We start from the raw sequence: 18,539 nt of genomic DNA on the forward strand, positions 1-18,539 counted from the left end.
AGCCGCGCGGAGCGCCGAGGGAGGGCGAGAATCGCAATCTGGATCGACTTAGATTGTGCTTGCACGCTCGGAGTCAGATTCGTTATAATCATCAACCACTTCCTGTTTCAGACGTGAAAAAGAAAGGAAAGAGGGAATGATAGCGCTGAAGTGGAGTCAGTCAGTGTAGTGGAATTGGGCGGGTACCGGGAACGGGTTCATGGAAGATGGCTCGGTTTGTCCCATTGCAGCGGCTCTGGTTCAAGAAACACGAGCGGTGCAGGCTAACACAGCGGCTAACGAGCGGCAGGTCAGTCCACTGGCATGCCTACGTAAATTGTTGTTAATGTCAAATTATAGAGCGGCTCACGAGCCTGCTACCCCCCGCCCCCTTTAAAAAACGCACGTGCTGCTCGCTTTCGTATTTGAGCAAATGTGCAGCGGTTGTATATGGCGGATAAATATTTATCTCGCTGCTGCACTACGTGTCCCAGGCTTTGTGTTGGTCTCAGGTCATTCAGGGGAACAGATCAGATCATTTGATCAGATCACCCAGGGCAACGTGACGCATATGACGCGGGAGGGGGCTGCTGAACGGAGGCTCAGCGAATACATGGGGCGCTCGCTGTTAATTCTCAGAATCTGGTACCCGTCTGCACCTTTGGAAAAGTGCAGGCATGGTAATGCGCGTGGCGTTATGTTTAAATTTTACGTTTATTTTAATTTTAATGTTGGATGTGTGTACTTTAAGTGCACTCCGTTAGTAGAACTTTAATTCCATTTCTTTGTTTTTTCAAGTTTTTCCATTCCAATTCCAGTTTTGTTCGACCATCGTTTTGGGTCTTGTAAGCGGTTCGCTTCATTGCCTACTTCTTCCACATCGGAAGAAGTCTTCCACATTGGGAGACGGAGCACTTGGAATGCACAGTTAGGTCGTGCTTTTACCGGGATTTTCATTCGTTGGTTTACTGACGGCTGCATATGGAAGTTTTTGCACTAAGGTTTGTCATCGGTGCTGAAGAGTGGCATTGTCCTGGGTTTGTTGATGTCGCTCTGTTTGACCTCGCTATCTAATCAGTCGTGCTTTGTCTCCTCGTAATTAAACAGAGACTTGAGTCATGGTTGCATCCCCTTGTGATCTCGAGTCATGGTTGCATCCCCTTGTGAGTCCGCACAGTGCGTCGCCATCTCACGGCAGGGAACGTGATGTCGGATAATCAGACTCTGCCTGGGAAGCTGCCCTCGTTATCTGGCGCCCCCCCCCCCCCCCCGTCAGACGGCGAAGGGGTCGCCAGCTCGACGTCCCCGTAGTGGGACAAGGGCGCCCCATGCCGAACGAGCTGCATGGAAGGCGACTTTGTCTCCGCCCTTCAGGTGGATGTGACGTTTAGATGGGCGTTGAAGTACACTTATGTAAAGGGTTTAGCTTCACCTTAAGTCTTATGGCCGAAGTACGTTGTAAGAGTCGTCATAGTTGATGCCCTAGCAAAAACCGGAGTCCTGATCGTATACGAACATGGGTTTTTAACTCGCTGCAGGTTGAAACTTTAGCCTAAACCAGAGCGCTGACCGTATGCCAACAAATGCATTTAACTTGTTCCAGCGACACAAATGCTCTGAAAGTGGTTGTAGACACATCAGGAAGGTCTATATGTTCGAAATGGTGCCGTCGTGGCCATGGGTCAAGTTCAACGAGCTGTGGACGTAGCCGCCAGCCTCGAAAAGTAGACGGATAGCCTCATACAGGGTGGTGCGAGATGGTCCGTGCACCTACCGAGAAGCTCAGATGGCTTCTTGCCCCGGCGGAGACCTATTCGCGGGGACTTCCAAACCGAATGCCATTGGGATTCTGCAAGCCAAGGGAAGGTCGGTGCGCTTCTAAGGAAGGCCTTCTGATCTCTCAGGTGGCTTTCGCAGGCTGACGGCTAGGCTGTGCGGCTCGTCAATATTTCGATCGAAACGTGTAAATGTAGCGTTATGTCAGTGCAGCCATGGTTGTCGTCTCGAGCGGCACAGGGAAACTACCTGCAGATCTAGTATCCCGACATTGTAATGCACTGTATCTGATATTGCACCCCAGCACAGCAACGCACTTAATGAAAGGCCCGATAATATGGCGATCAGAATTCCTCAGACCTTTGGGCCCCATCACCGGCTCGGATTTAGGGGGAATTCCCGTGCCACTGGACAGCCAGCATTTCGCCACGCTAGCTTCTTGCCACTCCCCATATAGCGGCGCCACACCACGGCGCACGCCTGCGAGCCTATTCACCAGCGGCACCGAAAGGCGCTCCCAGAGCGTACGCGTTGATTGGCCTGGCGGACGCAGGCAGCTCAGCTGACGACTGATCAGAGAACGCAGGCAGCTCAGCTGACGACTGATCAGAGGATACAGACAGCTCAGCCGACGACTGATCAGAGGACACATGCAGATCAGCTGACGACTGATCAGAGGACGCGGGCAGCTCAGCCGACGACTGATCAAAGGACACATGCAGATCAGCTGACGACTGATCAGAGGACGCAGCTAGCTCAGCTAACGGCTGATCAGAGAACGCAGGCAGCTCAGCTGACGACTGATCAGAGAACGCAGACAGTTCAGCTGACGACGGATCAGAGGACGCAGGCAGCTCTGCTGACGACTGATCGGAGGACGCAGGCAGTTCAGCTGACGACCGATCAGAGGACGCAGGCAGCTCAGCTGACGACTGATCAGAGAACGCAGGCAGCTCAGCTGACGACTGATCAGAGGACGCAGGCAGCTCAGCTGACGACTGATCAGAGGACTCAGGCAGCTCAGCTGACGACTGATCAGAGGACGCAGGCAGCTCTGCTGACGACTGATCAGAGGACGCAGGCAGCTCTGCTGACGACTGATCAGAGGACGCAGGCAGCTCAGCTGGCGACTGATCAGAGGACACAGGCGGCTCAGCTGACGACTGAGGTCAGCGGTGTGACCCTGCGCCGCGTGGCCGCGCCACAAGGCCGGGACGGACGAACTGACGAACGGACTGTCACCCATCCGCTACCGTGGCGGGGTTTGAGAAGCGCAGAACAATTATCCGTTCATTTAACTGGAATCCACTCTATGGGGAGTGGGCATATATATGGCAGTAACGGGGCTTCGTATAGTGTGTTGGGGCATGTCCATATGGTCTTCAGCTTTCTGTGATGATTGTTTTGTCGTCGGAAATAAGATTTCTCCGAACACGCATATATAAATATATATATATATATATATACATATATATTTACCTTTATACCTTTGTATATATATATATATATATATATATATATATATATACATACAAAGGCATATAAGTATGCTAGGGATGATGAGAAGTCCCCCTAAGTTTTTCGCTGTTGTGTGTTATTTTTTTTAAGGACTTTTTGTAGCTTGGATCCAGCAATGGCGAGGGCAACATGCAATGAGAACCCAAATTTGCCAAAAAGACGCAAAACTCAACCTGTATGGCTCATGGCGCTTACGACGAGCAGTTTGTAGAGTGTCGGAAGGTCATCCGTATAGTGACCGAAAAAATGACTTGTTTTGTTTGGAGATTAGCCTGGTGTTTTCATTTTTTAATACGTTCCTTGTTCCAACCGCATGAACCGGCACAACGCGTTTGCACGTATAAGCGGGTTTGACGGGTGGGACGATGCCGTGGGAAAGTGGAAAAGGCTGTCTCATCTTCGTCGCAGGAGATGGCGTCCTGACCAGTGATAGCAACTTTTCACTGTGGAATGACACATCAGAATCTCACATATGGCGGTAAGCCAGAGTTTTATCAGTTACCCTCGTCCCTCACACTGCAAGAGTTCATATCACGATTCGGTTTTCGTTGTAAAAAATGGCGTCGCGTTCTTCGCATCTCCCTTCCGCCAGACAACACCGTTTCTCGAACAGATGCGACGCTAACTAAAGAGACATGACTACTGTTCGCTCCGGCACGATTTTTCAGATGTTACAGACACGCATCGAATTTTTCAATCGGCTCAAAGAACGAGGGCAGCCATGGCCAAAGGCGTATCGGCGATGCAAGTCACGAGTTTATATTCTCATGTTCTGTGCTTCACACACCATGTTCATCTCATTGCGCTCCGACAACTTGAGTGTAAAACAGGCGTACCCCGTCTGCGACCCGTGCTGCCACGGCGCACGGCTGCCTACCGGAGCTGTGCGCCGTCGCTGGTCGGTCCTCGCGGCGGCCGTCCCGTGCGGGGCCGCGGGGTGCCGGCGCGCGGCCGACCGGTCGGCTCTCGGCGGCGGCGGCAGCGGCGGCGCTGAGCCGCCCGGCCCGGCTCTGACGTCACGGCCGGCTCCAGGGTTGTGCCGGCCGGCCGGACGGCCGCCGCCGGCCGCGGCGCCGACCCACCTGCGGCCGGCCGCCGCTGACGGCCGCTCGGCCGTCCGTCCGTCCGCCCCGCCGCCGCCGCCGCCGCCGCCGCCGCCGCCGTCGTGGCCGCTGGCAGTCGGGCGGTGCTGGGAATAGCCGCCGGTGTTATGACAGCGAAAAATGACAGCTCTCGGGAGGGGCTGTTTCGCGGTCGGCGGCGGCCGCGGCCGACCGCCGGGGCGCGACAGTGGCCTTCCAGGCGGCGGCGGCACCGCGCCACGCCGTGCCAGGGGCTGTCCGGTTCTGCCTGATCTGGCGAGCCAGTCCTCGTAGACCTGACGGAAGTCGTCGCTCATCGCTTGCTGGCCGTCCGCTGTCCCGCCTGCTGTAAAAAGCCGGGAGGCTGGAACATGGTTCATCGCGCAGATGCCAAGCCCGGTTGTCGGCTCGATGCATGGACAAACCGCTTGCGCACAGGGTGCTGGGGAACTGGCGCATAGCTGTGCCTTTGTGTGTCAAGGATGCACGGTCCGCCGGGGTGCTGGCCTCACGTTATAACCGCTTCCAGCAGGTGATGCGGCTTAGAGGGCTTGAGGCGGCATAAATGCCAGCAACAGCAACTAAATTGTTGTCTATAAATTGGTAATTTCGTTTTGTGCCTGCAAGTGTTATGCCTGTTTTTCGGGTTATGTAATGGTATGTTTTGTACTCCCGGCCCTGACCTCATGTCACTTCTCTGATAGTTCTCTTCGTCTCGTGCGTACCCATCTGCCTCTACCTTGCGTTGCTCACGGTCGACAGTGGACTTGTGAGCAGCACGGCGCTTGCCGCCGCCGTACGCCGCCCGCGGTGGGCTGGTGCTGACCGGTCTTCGACTGCGTCTGTGGTCAGTCAGAGCCACCGGCCACCGGGCCGCGGCAGCCCTCCTCGGCGCCGGGCGTCGGAGGACCGCCACCGCCGCCGCCCCCCACTTCTGGCCGGTGGCGGCTGCCCCCGCCGTCCGCCCGGCGACGCTGGTGTTGGCCCGGCGACGCCCGCTGCTGGGGGGCGCCCCGCGGGGTGCAGCTCGATGGGTTCGGTCGGCGTGTGGTGGTGACAGTGCTGCTGCAGCCCGCGCCCGCCCATCCGCCGACACCGCAGACCTTGACTACCGCAGACGTGTGGCTCTTCGCAGCCGCAGACCGCCTTGTTGGGCACTGGCCATCGTCCCTGTCGGCTGCATGCCACGACCTGGTGTGGTCCACAGATGACAGGCCTCGTATCCGGTACAGACGAGCGCGGTTTCTGACCGCTAGCCTGCATCGGCCACATACGATCAGTCCTCCGTCGGTCACAAACCACCCTCGTATCGGCCACATACGATCAGTCCTCCGTCGGTCACAAACCACCCTCGTATCGGCCATCGGTTTCTGACCGCTAGCCTGCATCGGCCACATACGATCAGTCCTCCGTCGGTCACAAACCACCCTCGTATCGGCCACATACGATCAGTCCTCCGTCGGTCACAAACCACCCTCGTATCGGCCATCGGTTTCTGACCGCTAGCCTGCATCGGCCACATACGATCAGTCCTCCGTCGGTCACAAACCACCCTCGTATCGGCCACATTCGATCAGTCCTCCGTCGGTCACAAACCACCCTCGTATCGGCCATCGGTTTCTGACCGCTAGCCTGCATCGGCCACATACGATCAGCCCTCCGTCGGTCACAAACCACCCTCATATCGGCCACATACGATGAGCCCTCCGTCGGTCACAAACCACCCTCGTCTCGGCCATCGGTTTCTGACCGCTAGCCTGCATCGGCCACATGCGATCAGTCCTCCGTCGGTCACAAACCACCCTCGTATCGGCCACATACGATCAGTCCTCCGTCGGTCACAAACCACCCTCGTATCGGCCATGCACCGCCGCCACCCTGGATCCTCAGCTCACGACAGATCCTGCCCCGATCGCAGGTCAGCCGCGTATCAGCCGTGGACTTCCGCCCTATATCACAGTAATATTTTGTGTGTTGGTGCATTCAACACTTCAAATCACTCATCGTCTACGTTTCGCGCTTTGGTTACCGCGGGAGGTGGAGAAACAAGAGGCCGTGGCAGGCAGTTTCAAACCCATCACCCGCCTGGTACGGTCGTGCTCGAACGCTCTCCCAGTTGCGCTAAACCATCTGCGTTTCGCTGAGTGCTCTCTCCGTCATCGGCACCGGTTACAAGTCACTTGTGTACTACTGGCCACGGATGACTGCGTCGGCCACAGATGACCACCCTGCAAGTGGGTGGTGCCACAGGTGCACTATATCGGCGCCAGGTTATCGGCGCACCGGTCACCGGCCACCCCCGGACAGAGGCGGATGGTGCGGTATGGCTGGTGCGGCGGCGACCAGCCTCTCTCAGCAGTTTCCACTCCTGCTCCGGTCGGCGCCAGACCAGCCCCGCCTCGGCCCCAGACCGCTGGCCTGTGTCGGCCACAGGCCGGCGCCGTTGGGCGGCAGACCGTCGCGGCTCAGACCGCTGACCAGGCCTGTATCGGTCCCGGCTCCGCGACGGTCTCTCGGTGAGGTGGTCAATATTGTCCGAGTGCGTGATGGCGCGAGATAGGCGGTCACGCACGGCGCTGATAGTGGCCGCGACGCCGGCCGGCGCGCGGAGGTGGCCGTGGGAAGCGCCGCGCCGCCGGCCGCCGCGCCTGGCGCCTCAGGTCGCGCCCTGAGCCGGTATCCTGTTAAATCGCGACGCATGGGCATACGTGCCACGAATAACGTAGCTTCATCGACCCGTTCCGTTCGTGTCTGACTTATAAATGAAAAATTAGAGCAAGGTTGACGTAGTTCAGAGCCTCGACCGTACACGATGCGATTCAAAAGTGTGTAGGTTTGCTGTTTCGTCTGATGCGACCGGGCTCGAGCCGTGCCCGCGGAGGCCCGACCGCGCCCACCCGTCGTGGGTGAAGGCGGGTCGTGAACGGGATGGTGCTGGACCCACGCGGTACGGACACCCATGTCCCGCACCGCCGCGCCCCATCGCTGAGCCGATGACCGGCGGCCGCTATCCTCTCGAGCCGACCTTGCGTGCCGCTCTCCCGGTTTTGCTGGAACTTGTTACAGGATGACACTCGGCCACGGCGGGTGGAATCTGTGCGGATGGCAGCTTTATCACATGTCGGCGGGCTGCGAACATGCCTCGGGCCGGCCCGGGCACACCTTCTCTGATGCAACGCCGTTCGGGCCATGTAAAAAGACAAGGCAAGAACATGGGAACCTGCTGAGGCCCAGAAACTCGTTTGATGATCTGGTCGGGTGGTCGCGGCAGCTCGTTGAGGCGCTGCGATGTAGATCGGAATTGTTTCGCCCGCAGCGAGGATGGGGACTGCCTTAAGGATGCGAAACTTTCCGCGGCAGCACACGACTTCCGATACCCCTCGGGGATGTCAGAAGGCAGCGGTTTGGCCGTACAGATTTTGGGACATGTACGCAACGCACGTGCAAAATACACGGATTGATAATATGCAGGCATTCAGCTTTGTCTGTTGGTGTTAAAAGACAGCTGAGAGCGGTACATGTTTTAAAATAGATTTGCAACGTACTTCGTAGGCATACGGTATTGCTTTTTTTGCAGTACACATATGTTTTGGCGCATATCGTCTACGATTCTTGTGGTCCGCGCACAGTATTCGTGCGGACATGTTTGGAAGTACCCCCAGTGCTGCACACATCTCGGACACTCGCGCAGGGTCCTCAGCCCCAGCGCAGTACATCATCTCCATTGCTGTTCACTGGGATGGGCCGGTGCTTGGGCTCCGTACGATCCCTGCGCCTGTGCACTCGCGCCACTTTCCGTGCCGACCAAGTGCGGTGTGAGCCTTCCCTGCTCCTACCCTGAATCCCTCGGAGCCCTCCCTGAAACCTATCTCCGGCCTCCCACCGTGATCCTCCCCGGGAGCCCACCCGGAACCGGGCGGGAGCTCCTCTCTATATTTATGTCTGGAGTACGTTCGAAGCTCGGCGTTGTTATCCTGCCCCAGGGACGGGGCCACGCGCCGATCCCGGTCCAGGGCCGTGCCTCCCCTCTGTTCCGGGCAGCTGGGCGGCCCGACTGGTCCGGACGGCGCGGCCTCCTCCGAACTCCGCGGAACTGTGATTTAAAGCGCCGCTTGTAGCCAGATTAGCGTACCTCTCGCGCCATTAATCTGTGTTGGCCGGCCGAACTGCGCTCGGTCGGTAATAAATCGCTCGCCGAACCGGCGAGACGCGAACACCGCGCCTCGCCGGCCTCCCCGGGAAGTGGCCCTCTGCGGTCGGCGCGCGCGCGCGCCCGGCCGAGGCTCGCTGTCGGCGGCCGTGGAGCGCGGCCGGTGGGCGCGTCAACCTGGCGCCTGGCGCCCAGCCTGGCGCGGCCGGCCTCAGCCTGGCGCCGCACACACTGGGCCGGTCGGTGGACGCAGGCGGACGCGGCGGTGAGGGCGGTGGAGGCGCGTGGCCTTGGCCCGGAGAGACGGCGCCGCCGCGGCGCCGGTCGGCCGCGCTCCTGCTGCGGCGCGCGTGTCGGCGCCGCGTGGTGCGGCGACGCCGGCTGAGCGCCGAGCGGCCACTCCTCCCGCGCTGGGCGGCTGCGGACGAGGAGCGAGCCGTCCAGGCGGCGCCTGTCGGCGCGTCGCCGCACCCTGCCGCCCCCGGCGGCGTGGGGCTCCCCCTGCCCGTCGGCGGTCGGCGCGCTCGGGCTGCGGGGGCGGCGCTGCGCCGCGGAGCTGCAGTTATTTACCGCCCTGCCCTCCATACAATGATGCTTGGTTTGGCCGGCGATCAAGCCGTGGGCCCGGGTCGGCCGGCCGGCTCGCGGCCGCGGGACACGGTCGCCGGCCCATTGGGCGGCGCCGGCCGTGGCCGTCCGGCTTCCGTCGGCACTGGCTGGCGGCGTTCTGCTGCCGCCGCGCGGCCGGCCGGCGGACGGCGGCCGCCCACCGGTGCGGGCCCGCGGCGCTGGAGCCGGCGCCGGCCGGCCTCTCCGGCTGCCGCCCGGCCGGCCTGACCAGTCTGGCATCACACATGCCGCCGGGGCTGGCCGCGGCGGGCGCGCGCCAACCATGTGCAGTGCGGTGACCGAGGCGACGGCTCTGTTTCAGCGGAGGAGAAGATGACGTCGGCGGGCAACAGGATGACGTTATGGAGCAGCAAGCCGTCACTGTCGCGTCCCAGCTCTGCCGACGGGGTAAGCCGTACGCATGCGCTCTCTTCCGCCCTTTTCTCCGCGGTTTGGTAGAGTTGTCGCGCGCGATGCCACCGCCTCTTAATACGATTTTTCATACAATCGCAAATTCTTCGTTAATTCCGTGTTATTCGGTCGCGTTGCCTTGAAATAGCCGCCCATCTTATCCACAGGACGTGTGCTTGATGGATGGCGTGATGGCTATTGCTTGATGGCTTCAAGGGAGCGTCAATCGCCGAGGTCATCTGGCACCCATTAGCGTCATGTGTTGTTTGGGATAAGGGTGTTTAAATGTCGCGGCATTGTCGCATTTAATATACTCGTTTCGTCCAGTTCATACCTGCGGAGAGCAGATGTCTGGGCTGGATGATGGACCGTTGACCCGGCACAGGTCAGATGTCTGGGCTGGATGATGGACCGTTGACCCGGCACAGGTCAGACTCACGGGGCTGTGCTGTTTTGCAGCCGCCAACGGCGGTGTTTCAGGGAAGGGGGGGGGGGGGAGCAGCGAAGGCAAACGGTCTCCCATCTTTTCCGACGGGGGCAAAACTATCTATACTATAAGGAGAGCGCCTATCGTTGACTCGGAAAGGATGCACTGGGGTTGGGAAAGGAGCCCGAAATAGGGGGGGGGGGGGAGGCTAAAGTGGAATAAGGGGAAACGTGTTGACGCACGAGTCTGATAAATATGAAGTTAACAGTTGTGACCGAAAGCCCCCATCCCCCCCTGAGAACCTCATGTATACACTTGGGGGACATCTGGATCTGACTGGTGGCCAGCATGCAGAAACCACAGGGCGTTCTGAATTTCAAGGAGGGCCCGAATGCGTTTGGAGCCCTATACCCGGCTCTAGGGCTCCGACCGCCTCCAAATGTATCGAATACACTCCGAGCTCTGGATCGCGTCTAAACATTCCTTAGACTTGTATATGGTACTCTGTAGAAACTGGGGCTTTGAAAGATTCAAGGAGCGGTCGGTTGCCTGAGGCCCCAATGTACCTTCAGCAGCCAGAGGAGCCCTTGACTTCCAATGGGCCCCATCTGCGTACACCGGGGCCCGTGCTGCGACGCGCCCAGGATTTCCTTCAGGTGGAGATGAAGCCTGGTGAAGGAAGCGACACTAGCGAGGGGGCTCGTTTTCGTCGCTGCGTCCTGAGGAGGGGTCATCTACAGGAGGGCACGGAGTGACCGCGAGTGACCAGAACAAGGGCAATAAGGATCAGCATGCTAATGCGATTAATACGAGAAAACTCACAAAGACAGCACAATGCGATTAATGCAAAGCTGTTCACTCATTCTCCATTTCGTACAGGTTTTGCCTTCTGTGGGGCTTTTGTACGTAGGAAGAACACTTTCCATTTCGCAGAGTTTCCACAATCGCGATTTTAGTGCTAAAACCAGGTGTCATTTTACCTTATTGTAACCCAAGCATTGTGTATATGTTTCAAATTGTGTGGCCGAACATAATGTGCAAACGGCATGTCTCTTTTACCATGGACTATATACAGCGGTGGCACATTAAGGGAACCTTGTGGGGTGGATGTTAAAGTATGTTTTTGATCCCATTCGATAATTTCAGATAGCCTGGAAGAGAACCTTGGATATGTGGAATTAATTTACTTATTGTGTTTAAGCAGGCGCAGAGGGTCCATCTCCGGCCCGAAAAGGGCCCATCATACGCTTGGAAAGCGTCCCTCAGGACGGGGAAAGGTCCGTCGTAAACTACGAGAGGTCTCTTTTTCAAGGCAGTGCAGAGCTCATTCTAGACTGAGAAAGTGATCATCTCAGGTCTGAAAAGGTCGACCCCCTCCTCCCCCTCCCCTTAGGCCCAGGAAATGACTATCTCAGATCATAAAAGTCCTACCCTGACTTGAAAAGGTTCCTTCCTGAATCGTCGAGGGGCCTTTTCCCTCATCTTAAAGTAAAGAAGGGCGCGTCACGGTTCTAGAAAGTGTCCATTTCACGTCCAGAAACGGCCATGCAGGTTTTAGGTCTGGAAATCGTCCATCCCTTATCAGAATAGGCTCACCTTGGACTCAGGAAGGGTCCCTTGTATGTCTGACAAGGCTGATCGTGGGCTCAGATCGTGAGCTCAGAATAGGCATTCAGGACTAGATAAGACCACGAGCTCGAAAAGATGTCCCAAATGGATAAATAAGTTACATTAAGGTATCAGCAACACACACTGGAATGCAAACATAACCGAGAGGCCAGCGGCCCCTCAGAAGCTGATGTGTACGCGCAGAATATCTCTGGATGTGACTAGTCACCGGGGGCCAGTAGTCACAGGCGCTCCTGAATTTCAGTAAGATCCCACATGCATGGGAACCCCTGGCTTAGCCAAAGGACCTCACCACTTTCGAAGGCATCAAATGCGCCCGACTCTCTTGGTCATGTTCATAGGCCCTCCCGACATGTGGAGAGCATTCTGGATGGGGGACAGAAGCCCTTGGTGTATTCGGGAGCCATTCGAAAGCCAGGGACCCGATGGATATTCAGCAGCCACAGGCCCCGGCTTCAAATAGACATCCAGGGGATGTCGTCCAGGAAGCTGAAATCGGCTGAGTGGGGCCAGGGCGCAGGCAGGCAGACGGCACGCGTTCCCTTTGGTCTCGAGGAGTCCTTCCCTGTCCTGGGGATCGACGATTAGTGGCCTTGTTGGAGGATTGTAAGGGCCAGCTGAAGATCGTATTAAAGGACTCCGGTCCGCAGGGTTGGCCCTCCACTTGCAATCCATCAGGCCCTGGAATGCTAAGGGCCTATGGCTTGATCAGAGATGCCGAATGGTCGGTTCCGTCTCGACCTGCACCCCGGGCCTATTTCCCAAACAGGCACAAGGTCGGTGCCTACGATTGATTTGAGTGCCCCTTGTTTTGGTCGGGATGCCTGAAACAATGCGGGACCCCCCCCCCCCCCCCCATTCCCTGTGTCAGTCAGGGCCCATAGTGCTTAACAGGGGTCCCGTGTCGGCAAGGGGCCGCGAGTCGGCCATGAACACGTTTATGGACAGGGACAGGGACTAGACCCTCTGTGCCAGAGGGCCTCTTGCGTTGATCGAGGCCTTCTGATAATGAAAGGAGATGTGAAAAATCACAACGAAGTGGTCCACAATGAGATAGTGGAACAGCCCTGTGTCAGTCGGCGGCCCTGGTTTCGAGCGGGGCTCTTGTGCCCGTGTCGTCGAGGAACGTGATTTGGTTGTCGAGCAAGGGTCACTCTGCCACTTATTTGACCCTGCATGCCCGTCAAGGATTATTGTGCGTCAGTGGGGAGCCCCTGTGTCGGCCCAGGGTCGACTGCCCCGGTCAGAGGGCCCCGCGTGGGAGGAAGGAGACCAGTGTATGGTGTATCGCCCGGGGTCTCTGGGTCGACCAAGGGTCAAATAACCGCGTACCACCAGAATGACAGCGAGTGCCCCAGACTGAGGCGTAAAGGTTTTCCAGCCCTGACTGGGCGACGTAATGTGCCCCAAGAGTTCCTCCCATCGGCCTCCCGCCTTGGAAAGGCAAGGGCCCTTGCTGCTCAATAGTGTGGATTGAAGCGAGGTAAAAATGTGTATAGATCTGGCCAACTGATGCTTGCCTGCAGACGTCCCGCCGTTTTCAGAAAAGCCTTGGGCACTTACATCCGCAACCTCTACGAGCAAAAGTAACGCTTTTTGACGTTGCGGTCTCCGTCGAGCCGAGCGGCGCTGACCGCTCAGCTGACACCGGATGGCGGGCGCGTGAGACCGACCACGTGTCGGGAATTCGTGCCTCCGAAAACCTTTCAAAATTTCGCATCGGACTGACGTTAGACTGGGACATTTGTTTCACCGAGTCGCTTTCAAGGTTGGCCTGCTGAATGGATTGGCAGGTGCAGCAGCACGAACGACAGCAATCCCACCATTACGTCAGTGCCTCGTGGCACTGCCAGTGCTGATCCTGTCTGGCCACCGATCTGAAAATTATGCCGCCCAAATATACACCCATCTAGGACTATCTTCCACACGTAAGACAGACTTGATAAAGCATACAAAAGTACTATTGTCCGATGTATGGTCATTCCCGCCCGTCCGTCTCCGCAGCGTGGTGTTAGCTGTGAGGTTAGTCCTTCTCCGCAGCATGGTGTTAGCTGCGTGGTTAGTCCGTCTCCGCAGCGTGGTGTTAGCTGCGAGGTTAGTCCGTCTCCGCAGCGTGGTGTTAGCTGCGAGGTTAGTCCTTCTCCGCAGCGTGGTGTTAGCTGCGAGGTTAGTCCGTCTCCGCAGCGTGGTGTTAGCCGTGAGGTTAGTCCGTCTCCGCAGCGTGTTGTTAGCCGTGAGGTTAGTCCGTCTCCGCAGCGTGGTGTTAGCTGCGAGGTTAGTCCGTCTCCGCAGCGTGGTGTCAGCTGCGAGGTTAGTCCGTCTCCGCAGCGTGGTGTTAGCTGCGAGGTTAGTCCGTCTCCGCAGTGTGGTGTTAGCTGCGAGGTTAGTCCGTCTCCGCAGCGTGGTGTTAGCCGTGAGGTTAGTCCGTCTCCGCAGCGTGGTGTTAGCTGCGAGGTTAGTCCGTCTCCGCAGCGTGGTGTCAGCTGCGAGGTCAACGCCACGCGGCCTGTGGGGGCTGCAACGTCCGGCGCTGGTGCGTTTGCTCCTAAGGGCTGCGAACGCTCGTGCCTTAAACTATTTCATGCGCTGTTTTTGCGAATCGATTCCGAATAAAAACGATGCGCATTTACATCCAAACATCTCTTAACCATATCGATAAGGATATGTTCAACTATTTTTATTTTACCCTGGTTCCTCAGCATATATATATATATATATATATATATATATATATATATATATATATATATATATATATAGCACCGGCAGTTGTGTACTCCGTCATTTGATACCCGCTGTATGTATTTAATTGATTTCGTTCGCATCTCCGGGAAGCTTATGGGTTCTTGGTTTCATTGAAGAAGACAACAAAATGAACCAAGAAATCGGCTCTCGAAAAAATGTGGACCTGATGAGGTGATTTTTGGGGGAGGGGACTATTGGAAGGGAGGACCCTTCGTTAACTCCTGTTCACTGCCCCCTTACCATGTCATGGGTGTCATTAGGGTTTTCCGGCGCCCTCCGCTGCTGAGACTGTATGACCGCCTCCTCATCAAGACTGGCTACACAAATGCACACAAGACTACGCTGCACACGCGCGCTTCAGCGTTTTGCTCGAAATAGTTGCGTTTTAAGATATTTATTGGATGCTATTAATGCTGTTGATGGCGTGAGTCCGCCGCTGTTAGAGGGGACTCCTCGCCTCAGGTGGTGTCCGACTTCGTGCAGGGTGCCCCTGAAAAGTTGCTTGCTCCCCCTCCCCCCCCCCTTCCGAAAATAGGACCGGCCGCCGCTGGGAGCCGCAGGCGCCTCCGCCATCGCTCAGGCCACTTTACCACCCGAGAGGGCCCTTGTTCTCATATGTGGCTGCGCTTACCGCGACAAGGCTCCGCACCAGTTACGCAAGCAAGGATATACCTGGCGCTGTGGGTATGAGCCCGCGTGGAAACCCGGTCGTCAGCTTATAGTGAGTGTGAGCGCAGGCTGATCGTATAGGTCCATTGGGTCGCCCTTCCTCGCACCATGTGTGTGAGTAAAAAAGCCTTTTTTCCATGTGGCTGCTCCGGGGCTTTGCAGGTTTTCTCCATCTTAACAGTAAACACATGACGACCTCACGTCCTCTAACAGTAAACACATGACTACCTCACGTCCTCTGACAGTAAACACATGACGACCTCACGTCCTCTAACAGTAAACGCATGACGACCTCACGTCCTCTAACAGCGTATGTTGGCGACCGAGCCCAGGTTCGCCACACCGACCGAGCCCAGGCTCGCCACACTGTACGTGTAAGTCGACCGAGCCCAGGCCCGCCACACTGTACGTGTAAGCCGACCGGGCCCAGGTTCGCCACACTGTACGTGTAAGCCGACCGAGCCCAGGCTCGCCACGCCGTACGTGTAAGCCGACCGGGCCCAGGCTCGCCACGCCGTACGTGTAAGCCGACCGGGCCCAGGTTCGCCACGCTGTACGTGTAGGCCGACCGAGCCCAGGCTCGCCACGCTGTACGTGTAAGCCGACCGGGCCCAGGCTCGCCACACTACGTGTAAGCCGACCGAGCCCAGGCTCGCCACGCTGGACGTGTAAGCCGACCGGGCCCAGGCTCGCCACGCTGTACGTGTAAGCCGACCGAACCCAGGCTCGCCACACTGTACGTGTAAGCCGACCGAATCCAGGCTCGCCACACTGTACGTGTAAGCCGACCGAGCCCAGGCCCGCCACACTGTACGTGTGAGCCGACCGAGCCCATTCTCGCCACACTGTACGTGTAAGCCGACCGGGCCCGGGCTCGCCATGCTGCACGCGCTGACCGCCGGCTTCTGTGATATTAGTCGAGGAAACAAACGTCTGTGGGATATCACTTCACGGGCGGAATTGGCCCGGAGCGCCGGCCTTTAATCAGATTTGCGGAACTTTCGCGAGCGTCTGTTTGACCAGAGTGAGGCTGTTCATTAGGACAGCAGCCGGCGGCGGCCGACGCGAGAGACCACATCGCCTCCACTCCTCCAGAGAGCGAGTCTCGCTCGACCTGTGGCCGACGCACGGCGCGGAGTGCTCGGACGATCGGTGCAGGCTGGCAGAAGGACGCGGCCGGTGTGCTGCACCGACGTGCATGCAAGACCCGTGCCTCGCCCTCCTGCATTCGCTAGTCATTTTGTTTGTAGGCGTTAAAGGGATGGTCGCACCTGCAAGGACTGTTCTAAGAGAAGACGAAATACACGGTTGACAGGAACAACCGCTTGCAGTGCATTCATTTGCGCACCGTCATCGGGGAAAACAAGATATTAGCAAATCATTTTAATTTATTTTCGAATCCAGAGGGGTCGGTGACGGTCGTGCACACCATTGACACCGCAAGGCGGCAGTGGCAGTTCAACTACTCGAATGAATTTGTTATAAGCTATGCGTATCGACATGCTATACCAAAAGTCGTTTCCAGGGCGGCAAATATGACCGGCCTGATGGTTATCACGGCATCAAACGTCCGAAGTGGCCGCACGGTGGCACGGCAACTCTTGCCGCGGGCCTTTATGAAGGCTTTAATTATTAACGCACTGAGCCACAGGCGGGGTTACAATAGCGGATTGGGTTTCGTTAAGATTGTTTAAGGCTGCTTCCTTTGATTACAATAGCTATTATAGACTACCATATTGCTTACCAATGTACCAATTTTGGGACGAAGTTGGCCAAAGGCAAGTGGTCTGAAACCAGCTGTGTGGGTCACTGTGAAGCGTTTTTGAAAACTGTGTAGACTAGCTGAGCATTCTAGATAGTGATGACCGTGTGTCCGCCCCGCCGACGCAGAAAAACAGAAAAACGCAGATATTACCTCTCTGTCGATGCGGTGGCATGTAGCGACGAATGTGTACGGCTCAATTTCCATCTTACATATGGAATGTCCCTTTCTGGTATGCCATCGTCACGCAAACCGTCATGGTTATGGGTATTACTTGTGCTCGAAACGGCAACGTCTTGCCGTATGCCATGTCTGTCGCTTGTGAACCGTTTATCGTTATCGAGAAACGTGCGGAAAACCACCCAAGAATAGAACAAGATATGTGAACTTGTTCAGTGAAAAACCCTGAGCAGGTCAAGACTGTTGCTCATTGCACTCCAATGCTGACATTTGGTCCTCCGGTGCTAAGACTTCATTGTACAAACTAGTCTGTTCCGGCTGTCATGCCAGCCTTCCAACCTTGGTTCGTCTCCGCACATGCCATGTCTGGACTCGAATACGAAGTGGTATCATGTAGTGCCGTGCTCAAGGAACACTGATAAACCCGTGTTCATCAGTGACGCTTCGTAACAATCAGTGTCAGTTTGCCTTGTGTCACTGTCCCTTCGTGATAAACGGTGTTGTGTTTGGAATTTTGCGCTCTCAACAGACTGTTGGTATAGGACATGCCAGTGGCATATGTCGCTAGCAGTCTTGTATCTGGCGACATGTCGGTATCAGCCCCGCATCCAGATATCTGTGCCCGACTGTTTAATGATGTTCTTGCACGGTTTGAGTAACGGATATGCACTGCGATTTATACACAGGCATAAGTATTATATTGAACATCAATTGTGACCAGTTGTGGACGTGGCATATTTTACTGGCTCTCCGGTGCTCCCTTGCTGAATCGAAGAGGGCAAGGTTGTAGGTTGCTTTTGCATTGTTGCATTTAGAAGAAGCTGCCGGGGTACGCCGACTCGGCTGAAACTGGCCGCAAAGTGGTGAAATGACAACTGGTGTAGTTGATGGTCAATAAATGCAAAGTTAAATTGTTTGTCAGGTGTTGTTATCATGCTGCCTGCGTAGTTTGGCGTTAAAGAATAGATAGAAAAGAAAACGATGTTTCTGACGTTTTCAGCAGACATTTTTCATCTTAATGGTGTCATTGTTACAACTTGAGGCGTATGCGGCATAAAGGTAGAAGCCCGAGAACATCGAACGGTCGTCTATAATGGCCACCTGTTCTGACGGTAATGTATCAAAGTTAAAACTGTCGCCAAAGTTAAAACTGTCGCCAAAGAGTACCGTCATCTGAACGGGCTATTCCCATTTTTACTCCTTTTTAGCATGAAGCTTTTTTTATTATTTGAGATAAAAAGTCATCGGCGGCATTCCTGGCGACATTTTCCTGTTCTGGAATTCATAAAAGCCATTGAAGCTCCTGTGCTGATGTGGCTTGATGTAATTTAGTAAATAAACATTGAAGTAGCTCCGGTATTGCCGCGGGCGAACCATTTGCAGCACGTCCGGTTGCCAAAAGACAGCTCGCACACTCCCTGCAAATCATTTGTAGTGCGGAACAATGATTTCAAAGAGCATGCTCTGGTCGCAGTTGGTGTTTTTGTTGGCTGCGCCTCGGCTGCTCGGTTCCCGTAATTGGGCCGGAGAGCGCGCGGTGTTGATCGTTCCATCCCCGGCCGCTCTCCTGAGACCAGCAGCTGTGTCGCGGCAAAGACGAGC

General features: G+C 56.4%; 1 protein-coding gene across 7 annotated transcripts in view; it reads left to right on the forward strand.

Moving 5' to 3' along the window:
• The window catches only part of LOC119100850 (high affinity cAMP-specific and IBMX-insensitive 3',5'-cyclic phosphodiesterase 8B), an 81,742-nt gene that overhangs the window by 39,495 nt on the left and 23,708 nt on the right, over positions 1–18,539 (forward strand). For 6 of the 7 annotated variants that reach the window (XM_037224013.1, XM_037224014.1, XM_037224018.1 and 3 more), the window contains one exon: positions 9,437–9,522. In XM_037224013.1, the coding sequence (XP_037079908.1) occupies positions 9,437–9,522 (86 nt within the window). Of the gene's footprint in view, positions 1–3,707; positions 3,752–9,436; positions 9,523–18,539 lie in introns of those variants that run through there. The other variant, XM_037224016.1, reaches the window with a different exon arrangement.

Source organism: Pollicipes pollicipes, unplaced genomic scaffold (assembly GCF_011947565.3).
Source record: "Pollicipes pollicipes isolate AB1234 unplaced genomic scaffold, Ppol_2.1 Scaffold_4881;HRSCAF=5763_pilon_pilon_pilon, whole genome shotgun sequence".
In the NCBI taxonomy this organism is placed as follows: Eukaryota; Metazoa; Arthropoda; class Thecostraca; order Pollicipedomorpha; family Pollicipedidae; genus Pollicipes; species Pollicipes pollicipes.